Genomic DNA, 10,504 nt, shown 5'->3' with positions numbered 1-10,504 from the left:
CCACCCTGAGCATTCCCAAAATCATCTGGCACTGCAGGGCTCCGCTAAAGGTTTCCTGGTTCTCTTGAACAAGCCTTGCTGAAATCTGTGGGTGCCGAGCAAGACAACGGCAGGCTTGAGACTGGTACAGGGAAACTTCCCGAAACATGGCTCTCTTCCCATGTCCCCCCTGGTGTTTGTTGTGCAGCTGAGACACAGCAGAGTCTCAGTGCAAGCACCCCCTGTGGCATTTCAACCCCTGAAGTATAATACCGGTAATAATAATAATAATAATAATAATAATAATAATAATAAATTTTATTTATTTCCCGCCCTCCCCAGTCGAAACCAAGCTCAGGGTGGCTGACACCAGTAAAATTACAATAAGACGTAAAAGAAAGAAAAACAATTAATTAAAATACGGGTTAAAATACAGTTAAAATTTTAAAATTTTAAATGCAGCCTCATTTTAAAGTAGCCCAAATCTAAACCATAAGGGAGGAAAACATAGGGGTCAGACTGAGTCCACCCCAAAGGCCAGGCAGAACAGCTCTGTCTTCAGGCCCTGCAGAAAGATGTCAAATCCTGCAGGGCTCTGGTCTCCTGTGAGAGAGCGTTCCACCAAGTTGGGGCCAGTACTGAAAAGGCCCTGGCCCTACTTGAGACCAATCTAACCACCTTATGGCCCAGGAAAATTGGGGAAATTATGGTTCAAAATTGGGAAAGGAGTACAACAAGGCTGTATATTGTCTACCTGCTTATTTAAATTATATGCAGAATTCATCATGCGAAAGGCTGGACTAGATGAATCCCAAACCGGAATTAAGATTGCCGGAAGAAATATCAACAACCTCAGATATGCAGATGACACAACCTTAATGGCAGAAAGTGAGGAGGAATTAAAGAACCTTTTAATGAGGGTGAAAGAGGAGAGCGCAAAATATGGTCTGAAGCTCAACATCAAAAAAACCAAGATCATGGCCACTGGTCCCATCACCTCCTGGAAAATAGAAGGGGAAGAAATGGAGGCAGTGAGAGATTTTACTTTCTTGGACTCCTTGATCACTGCAGATGGTGACAGCAGTCACGAAATTAAAAGACGCCTGCTTCTTGGGAGAAAAGCAATGACAAACCTAGACAGCATCTTAAAAAGCAGAGACATCACCTTGCCGACAAAGGTCCGTATAGTTAAAGCTATGGTTTTCCCAGTAGTGATGTATGGAAGTGAGAGCTGGACCATAAAGAAGGCTGATCGCCGAAGAATTGATGCTTTTGAATTATGGTGCTGGAGGAGACTCTTGAGAGTCCCATGGACTGCAAGAAGATCAAACCTCTCCATTCTGAAGGAAATCAGCCCAGAGTGCTCACTGGAAGGACAGATTGTGAAGCTGAGGCTCCAAGACTTTGGCCACCTCATGAGAAGAGAAGACTCCCTGGAAAAGACCCTGATGTTGGGAAAGATTGAGCGCACTAGGAGAAGGGGACGACAGAGGACGAGATGGTTGGACAGTGTTCTCGAAGCTACCAACATGAGTTTGACCAAACTGCGGGAGGCAGTGGAAGACAGGAGTGTCTGGCGTGCTCTGGTCCATGGGGTCATGAAGAGTCGGACACAACTAAACGACTAAACAACAACAACAACACGTTTCCAAGCACAATTTAAAGTGTTGGTGCTGACCTTTAAAGCCATAAACAGCCTTGGTCCAGTATACCTGAAGGAGCATCTCCACCTCCATTGTTCTACCTGGGCACTGAGGTCCAGCGGCGAGAGCCTTCTGGTGGTTGCCTCGCTACGAGAAGCCAAGTTACAGGGAACCAGGCAGAGGGCCTTCTCGGTAGTGGCACCCACCCGGTGGAACGCCCTCCCACCAGAGGTCAAAGAGAACAACAATTACCAGACCTTTAGAAGGCATCTTAAGGCAGCCCTGTTTAGGGAGGCTTTTAATGTTTGGTGGATTTCTGTATTTTAATGTTTTGTTGGAAGCTGCCCAGAGTGGCTGGGGGAACCCAGCCAGATGGGCGGGGTATAAATAATAAATTTTATTATTATTATTATTATTATTATTATTATTATTATTATTATTATTATTATCCAGGGGCTCTGAGGCTGCAGGAAGAGCCAAAACTGGAAGGAAAGAGCCACAACTCCCTGCCTCTTTGCAAATGTGTGTGTATGAAGGTCTTTCACTGCTGTCTATTCTTTTGCCAGAAACCCCTTTGCCACCATCCGCCCTGTTGAAGCCCCGTTTCTTTAAGGAAGCTGTAGACCGCTCTTGCTTGGTCCATTTCTCCGTCTTCCCTGAACATACTCGCCAGCTTCTTCAGGCAAATTTCCAGCTGCTTCCTGTCAGATGCATGGTCTCCGGGGATCCTGGCAGCCGCCTGGTACATCTCTAGGGCCTGACTCTTCATCCCCTTCTTGTGGAGGAGGAAATCCCCCCAGTGTATGTAGATCGACTGCTGGCATCTCTTGCTGGCTCCCGGGAGCTCCTCCATCAGGTTCACGTAGATCTCTTCCTCGTAAGCCGGCGACCTCTCGCCGTAAACCTTCGCCAGCTCCAGCCGGGGGAAGATGGAAAAAGGATCCTTCTCCAGAGAGCGCTTGAAGCTCTCGATGGCAGCCTCGACGGCTTCTTCTCTGACATCGCCTGGACGTCTCCCCAACTGCTTCAGGTAGCACAGGCCAAGGTTGTGGTGTGGGAGATGGTAGCCGGGATCTAGGGTGATGGCCTTCTTCAGAATGGAAATGGCAAGGGGAAGGGATTGTGGCTTGTACAGCTTGGAGATGTATCGGAGGACTTCGGGGTTCACGCTCTCCCGGGCAACATTGTCCGCAAGGCAGAGCGCTCTTTCCGTGTCCACAACATTAAGTGCCCGAGCCAAATAAGCTTTGGCTTCATAGTTCTGTGGCTGGCGAGCAACGACTTCTTCCAGCAACTTCTGGGCTTCTTCCCGTTGTTCAGCATTAGAGGAATGAGTCCAGGAGGCAAAAACGGAGACGGCCAGTCCAGCCTGGTACTCCTCATTGGACTCTTCCACCTCCAGCGCCTTCCGAAAACATTCTGCGGCCTCATCCCCGTTCCGGAAGCCCCCGGCCAGGAGGGACCAGCCTTTCTGAGCCTGGATTTCGGGGATCATCGCAGAATAAGCCTCTGGGCTGGCCAAGGACCGGCAGATGTCATGGATGCGTCCCAGGTAGAGGTCCACCATGTCATAATTGACCAAGCGGTAGTAGACCCAGGCGTAGCTGCCGTAGGTCACCAGGGCCTGGCGGGAGAAGTTGGCAGGGTGGTCCTGCTTCAGAGCCCCCTCTGCTTCTCGGAGGCTGCCCAGGGCCTCCTCGTAGTTCCCCTGCAGGTGCTGGAGGTAGGCCCTCATGGCAAGGTAGGCGCCTCGATTGCGGTGTGGGGTGTGCTGGGCCTTTGGGGCCAGAACCTGTAGGATGTGCACTGCATCCACCTTGTCCTTGATCTCGAAATCCCAGGTGAAATGGCACTGCAAGCTCTCCAGCTTTGACCTCAGGGGTCGGCTGCAGAGGGAAGACGCAGGGAAGGAGGGAGACAGAGAGATTGAGAAAGTATGAGCGACACTCGTGAAATGATATACAGTCGTACCTCAGCTCCCGAACGCCTTGGGAGTCAAACATTTTGGCTCCCGAAAGATCGAAAACTGGAAGTGAGTGTTCCAGTTTTCAAACGTTCTTCCTGCAGCCAATCGGAAGCCACGCTTTGGAAGTCGAATGTTTTGGATGTCAAACAGACTTCCGGAATGGATTCTGTTCCAAGGACCGACTGTATAATGAATTGGGGGGAAATGATTAAAAGTACCTTTCAAAAAAAAACACAAACCAACCAGAGTCCTTTTTGTTGGGGATAATTCAGAGAGAAATTCCTAGGTATCAAAAAAGGCTATTTATGTATGCTACAACTGCGGCCCGGGGTTTGCTAGCCCAAATATGGAAAACGAGCGAAGTCACAACCAAAGGAGAATGGCAACTTAATATAAAGTTACCAGATTTTTTCTTTTTTTAAAAAACATAATTTTTATTGATTTTACAAATTACAAAAGATGGTACATACATAAACACCTTTTCCACCTTCTTCCCACCCCCCTCCATGGGTCCTCCCCTGCCACAGAAGTATCCCACGCAGGTGAACAGTCGGAAGTGGTCCATTTTATGATTGGGTTTCTGTCCTCCTCCCCCTCCCCTGCCCCCGAAGCCCCCCCCCCTGCCACCAGGGAGCTCCAGTGAACCAGGGCAGTACGCAGGAGTTCATCCATCCAACCATCTATTGTCATACCAAAAAAAATACAAAAAGAGAAAAAGAGAAAAAAGAGAAGAAAAAAAAAGACAAAAAGGAAAAAAGACAAAAACAAAAAAAAAATTCATCATAATTGTTAAATTCATAATTGTTAAACCATATTTTGTGGGCTTCCCCACCCTCCCCCCTTCCCCGGTTTTCCTCCCTTATTTATCATCTTCAACAGTTTCATAGTTCATATTTTATAACATACACCTTTATATCTTATACCACTTTTAAACTAACTATTATCATTTTCGCCTAATGTCCAATCACTGAAAAATCAAACTCCCATTTTTTCTTCCCGTGCCTAATTTTTACCCCCTCTATAGGCCTCCATATTTTCACCTTTTTCCAGAATCAATTCACTTTTTAAACCTATAACTATTCCCAAACTAACCTTACACCCCCCGAGTACCGGCTCCACCCCACCAATCCAGCAAGTTCCATAGTCAGCAGTCCAGTTATAATCCTATTAACCCATCCTTACAATCACAACTTCACTTTCCCTTCACCCCACCCCCTGTTTACAGTCTTTTGCCATCCAGGCCTCCCTATCAGACCCCTGAGCTTCTTCTCTTCTCTGCTTAATTTTTCCTTCTTCCCTGTGGTCATTCTGGAGTTCCAGTAAATCCAATCGTGCCCCCCTCGAAGGGGAGGCACTCCATCCAACTTTTTGTAGAGTAAAATCATCATTTTTTTCGTGGTGAGCTTCATTTTGTGTTAAATCATCACAGTCCTCATCTTCATCTTTTCCTTCCAAATCACAATCACCATCATTGTCATTCTCACATTCGTCTTCTTCAGTTTCAAAAGCTTCATCTTCTAAGAAATCATATTCTGCCATCACCATCTGGAATTGTTGCTGTAACTCTTGCCGTTGTGTCTCCTCTTGACATAGTTCTATTCTTGCTTCCCACATTAAGGTCAAAACAGTCCGCTGAAACTCAGGCGGGTACCTTTTTGTTGACATAGTTCAGTCCTGTCAAGGTCAAAACTTGTCACATGGGGTGGAATATGATCGCAGTCTATTTTCTCGACTCCATTTTAACAAGCTGGCTGCATTCTTAAAAATAAAGTTCGAACTCACATTTCAAAAGCATATAGACCAAAAAAGAATTTCCAAAAAGTCCAGAGATAAAGATAGAAATAAAATTTAACTATAAATCCTGATCAGCTCACTGGGTTGTCTGGGCTGCCGGCTCCCGAGGAAAAGAAAGGTCTTTCTTAGTCTTAACCTCTTTCTGCAGGGCATTCACAACCACAGTCTCTCTCCCCTTTTACCCTGCGTTTAGGGGAGATTCTCTTTGATGCCTTTGAGGAATCCTTTTAAGTTAAAATCTTCTGTTTACGGCTTCGGGTTTCTGTTTACTGTCTCTTATGTTACCGTAGGGGGGGGGGGGTGGCTTCCTCTTTTCCCCTCTCTCCCAGGTCCAAATTGTTGCCTTAATTTACATTCCAAAGAATCCAAATTACTCACAGTCTATTCATTTGCTGAATGTTCTTGGAAGAATTGGCCACCTCCACTTCCCAGACTCGCAGCTTCGCGCTCTCAGAGCAGCAGTGTCAGCCTGTCCGCCGCGGTTCACCTCCTCGCTCTCAGGGGCTTAAACAAAGCCGATCCGGGGAGGAGAGAGCCCGCTTTTGGCGCCGCCAGGCAAAATCCGTCCCCAAAAAGCTCGATTTGGGGCTTTTAAGGAGGTTTCGCTTCGCTGGAACGATTCCCTCCACCTCTGAAGCGCCGAGGTCCGCTCCGCTGAGCGGACCCCCGTCTGAGCAAGATGGCGTGGTCAACCGGAAGCCTCAAGTTACCAGATTTTTTCAATTAATCTGAGGACACTTTTCAATTTCCTACTAAATAGACGGATTTTGTCAGGGGACTGATTTGGAAATCCGGGGGCTGTCCCTGGGAAACGGTGATGTCTGGTAACCTTAAACTTAAATTAATGGAATACACACAGCTTGCAGATTTGACATACAGAATAAGAGAACTGGAAGAACATACGTTTAGAGAAGATTGGGAAATATTTACTGATTATATGGGTGAAAATTGTGCACATTTAAAAACGCTGGCAGCATTAAGATAAATTCAACAGTGCAAATAAGTTTTGATGGTGTAACAATGGAATACAGTACTGAATGGTTTAGGTCATTTAAAATATGCAGGGATGCACGGTAGGCAAAACGAACCACAGAAAGAGAGGAAGGGAAGTCCTTGCTTTGAGGTTGTTAAAGTTGAATATCTTGAAATGTAAGTTAGAAAAATCTAATAAAAACTGTAAATAAAAAAAGAGACAGAAAGGGTGAAGGGGTCCTGCAGGCAGGCAGTTCTTTGCTCAAAAGGGCTCAGAGGATTTAGGATTTAGACTTGGGTGTGACCGGAATGTGGCCTCTTGCCAAAAAGGAAGGCTCACACCTGTTGCCCCGCCCACTTTTACATCTAGACCCCGCCCACTTTACGCTCTGCATCAAGGCCCCACCCATTCTTACCTCTAGGTCCCGCCCACCCAGAGCAGGTGCTTCCTCCTACTCTCTAGATTTGGCCATAGAGTGCCAGAATAACAGCTCCGTCAGTAGACCATGAGACTCTTGATCTCAGGGTTGTGGGTTCGAGCCCCACGTTGAGTAAAAGATCCCTGCATGGACTAGATGACCCATGGGACCCCTTCCAACTGTACAGTTCTGCGGACCTATCTCCAGCCCTACCTGGAGATGTCATCTGGGGACCAAAGAATTTTAGAGTTGCAGAAGACCCCGAGGGTCATCTATAGGGCCGCCTTACCCATTGGCCATAGTGGTGCAGGGCGCCAAGGTGCTGGGCTCTCAGGGGCGTCAGGCCGGGAGTCTGGGACCCGAGAGTTGGAGTCTAGAGAAGCGGCCGCGGTGGTGAACGATGGCTGGGGGAGGCCCCAGGACCCCCCAAGGCCTTGCCGCCCCGCACTCCACCAGAAACAGCGCCCGGCAAGGCTGAGCACGAGGCTGGCGGCAAGAGTTCCCAGCGCCTTCCTCTGCCATGTTTGCCCTTGCTGGGCCTGGTCTTGGCGCTGGTGGCGGCCATGCTGGCCGCGAAGTACTATCGGGACTTGGAGGTGGCCCAGCGGCAGGTACCAGCGGAGATGCTGGAAGTCAGGGCTGCTTGGGGCGGCAGCGAAGGCGAGAATGAGCGGGGTTGGGCTGGTCTCATGTGGCTGAGAAGTTGGCGGGCAAAATATAATAATAATAATAATAATAATAATAATAATAATAATAATAATAATAATTTGTTATTTATACCCCGCCCATCTGGCTGGGTTTCCCCAGCCACTCTGGGCGGCTTCCAACAGAAATATTAAAATACACTAATTTCTTAAAGATTTAAAGCTTCCCTAAACAGGGGGGAAAGGCATTTCGAGGGTGCCTGCATTTGGGGAGCCTTTTTGTTTTGCAATCTGTGTATAGTGCAGCCCCAGAGCTGCCTGTTCAGAAAGGAAGCCTCATGACTTGTAAAGTGTGTATCGCATTGCAACTTCAAAGTGCCGTCCTCTCCCAAGTCATGTGTGGGATTTTTCAGCAGGATATATCAGTGAATAGGCTGGTAGCCTGAGGTTTGCAATCGTCCATGTGCTTGGGAGCAAGTCCGCTTGAATCCCCACGCGGTGCACTTCTGCGTAGACATGCATACGCTTGCAATGTAAATATACCTCACGTAGCATTTAATGAATGTAGGCAATTAACAGCCACAGAGAGGGGATGGCCGTCATTGCACATCTTCCGTAACACTAGTCCTCCAATGAAGCACAATGGTGGGAGATTCATAGGCACAAATTTATTCACCCCGTACAATCCAGATGTTGCTGAACTACAACTCCCACCAACCCAAGCCATCGGATATGGGGGCTGGTAGCAGCTGATGAGAATTGTAGTCCAACAACATAATACGGGGTGTGCCACAATATCTGCCCTTGCGGTACATAGTTAAACTATGAGATTTGTTGCCACAAGATGTGATGATGGCTACAGGCTTGGCTGATGTTAACAGGATGTGTGTGACATGAACATGAAAGTTCTGTTGTGGCTATTAGCTATAACAGCCACCTAGAAACCTAGAAACCATAAAGAAGGCTGATCGCCGAAGAATTGATGCTTTTGAATTCTGGTGCTGGAGGAGACTCTTGAGAGTCCCATGGGCTGCAAGAAGATCAAACCTATCCATTCTGAAGGAAATGAGCCCTGAGTGCTCACTGGAAGGACAGATCCTGAAGCTGAGGCTCCAAGACTTTGGCCACCTCATGAGAAGAGAAGACTCCCTGGAAAAGACCCTGATGTTGGGAAAGATTGAGGGCAATAGGAGAAGGGGACGACAGAGGACAAGATGGTTGGACAGTGTTCTCGAAGCTACGAACATGAGTTTGGCCAAACTGCGGGAGGCAGTGCAAGACAGGAGTGCCTGGCGTGCTATGGTCCATGGGGTCACGAAGAGTCGGACACGACTAAACGACTAAACAACAACAAGAAACCTCTGTGTTTGTAGGCAGTATGTATCTGAATTCCGGTTGCTGGGGTGGCTGTCTTGTCATGGTTGTGGGCTTCCTAGAGTATCTGGTGTGTGATGCAGAAGTGGATTTAAGTATTTCCAAGTGGGAAGTGCCAGGCGCTGCCCAGGAATTCGAGGAGAACAAAAGTCCTTTGGGGGTTTTTAAGCAGGGGTTGGATGGCCATCTGTCATGGATGCTTTAGTTGAGATTCCTGCATTGCAGGGGGTTGGACTAGATGACTCTTGGGGTCCCTTTCAACTCCACAATTCTATGATCTCCAGTGCCACAGGCAGCATGCCTCTGAGACTGTGTGCACACCATACTTCAAAGCACATTTAAAGTGTGCACGCACTACCAGAATCTTGGGAACTGAAGGATGCTTGAAAATGCGGCTCTGATGTGTAAACTACAGTTAACAGGATTCATTGGGTGGGAGGGTGCTACAGGGAAAAATTACTGGTGCTTCTTTTCCTAAATACTCTGAATGGGGTACATCACGAGGTGCCTGGCTTCGCTCAGTTGCAGACGCCTCGGGCTGGTCTGTTGTCCTGGGCAGGGGGCGGGCGGATCTTCTGCATGCAAAGCAGGTGCTCTAACCATTGAGCCACAGCTGCTGCTCTCCTGATGTCGCGGGGCTCCAGCTCCCGTTGCCCCTGGCCCTTGGCCATGCTGGCTGCTGAAGCTGGGGTCCAGCAACATCCAACTTGCATTGCAGGGAGTAGGCTATGCTTGGGGGGGGGTTCCCCTCCTCCCATCTCTCCCATTCTTCCTAAACATTAGGAAGAACTTCCTGACAGTAAGAGCTGTTCGGCAGTGGAATTTGCTGCCAAGGAGTGTGGTGGAGTCTCCTTCTTTTGGAGGTCTTTAAGCAGAGGCTTGACAGGCATATGTCAAGAATGCTTGGCAGGGGGTTGGACTGGATGGCCCTTGTGGTCTCTTCCAACTCTATGATTCTATTATTCTATGATTCATTCTAGGATTCTAACTCCAGCTGCACAAAATGCAGAACGGGAGGTCTTTAAGCAGCAGGAGGAGCCTGATCTACGCAGGAGTCACTGCTTACCTCATTTTTCCTTTCCCGGAGAGGAGGTTGAATTTCGCAGGAAGCAAACTTTCCCTCGCCAGTGGTCCAGCAGTCTGCAGGAAGCTACCTCTGTCAGCAAACCTTTGCCTCGCTCTCTCAATTTATATAGCAACGCAGTGAGTCCACTCCGGCAGAATAGAAACCGAACCTCAAAAGAGATTCGTTTCTTGCTTCTGGAGAGGAATGTTGCTTGGCTGCTCGGAAAGCCTCCAAGCGCAACATTTAAGCCGGCCACTCGCGGAAATGAATAAATCACGGTTTAAACGGGGGGGCCATAAGGCAAAATTGTACCTGCAAATGATGCGAGGCTCCTCCCGGCTCATTTTGCTTTCCATCGTTGCCTGCTCGCGCCCCCGTCCGCTCCCCGGTCCCCCCCCCCACGCACCCCCCAGGCTCTCCTTCCCATCCCGATCCCATGTCCAGAAGGTCGGGAGGGATCGGTAATCCACACTCCTTGCAAGGTCTCCTCAACTCCGCAGTGGAGCATTCTGAGCCAAACAGTTGCCTCCGAGCCTCTGCCAGGCTTTGCAGAATTACGTAGCTAGTTTCTCTTTTTCTCCCAATTCCAGGCATGTCTACTTGGAAGTAAGCCCCAGGCTGGCCACAGAGGAGAAACCTGCAAGGGG

The 10,504-nt window shown here is 48.5% G+C and overlaps 1 protein-coding gene across 2 annotated transcripts; it reads right to left on the bottom strand.

Moving 5' to 3' along the window:
• Positions 1-1,834: 1,834 nt before the first annotated feature.
• LOC118077724 (interferon-induced protein with tetratricopeptide repeats 5-like) lies at positions 1,835-10,200 on the bottom strand. Of its 2 annotated transcripts, none has more exons than XM_060279269.1 (2): positions 10,170-10,200; positions 1,835-3,508 (listed from the first exon to the last, which is right to left on the bottom strand). In XM_060279269.1, the coding sequence occupies exon 2, from the start codon at positions 3,355-3,357 to the stop codon at positions 2,164-2,166; it is 1,194 nt and encodes a 397-aa protein (XP_060135252.1). In that variant the 5' UTR covers positions 3,358-3,508; positions 10,170-10,200; the 3' UTR covers positions 1,835-2,163. The 2 variants fall into 2 exon arrangements, with proteins under 2 accessions (XP_060135252.1, XP_060135251.1); XM_060279268.1 differs by lacking the exon at positions 10,170-10,200 and adding an exon at positions 9,858-10,157.
• Between the last annotated feature and the right edge of the window lie 304 nt (positions 10,201-10,504).

This window comes from Zootoca vivipara, chromosome 10 (genome assembly GCF_963506605.1).
Source record: "Zootoca vivipara chromosome 10, rZooViv1.1, whole genome shotgun sequence".
NCBI classification, from domain to species: domain Eukaryota; kingdom Metazoa; phylum Chordata; class Lepidosauria; order Squamata; family Lacertidae; genus Zootoca; species Zootoca vivipara.
Note: the sequence above shows the minus strand (reverse complement) of the source record. Positions and strands in the feature narration are given on the sequence as shown.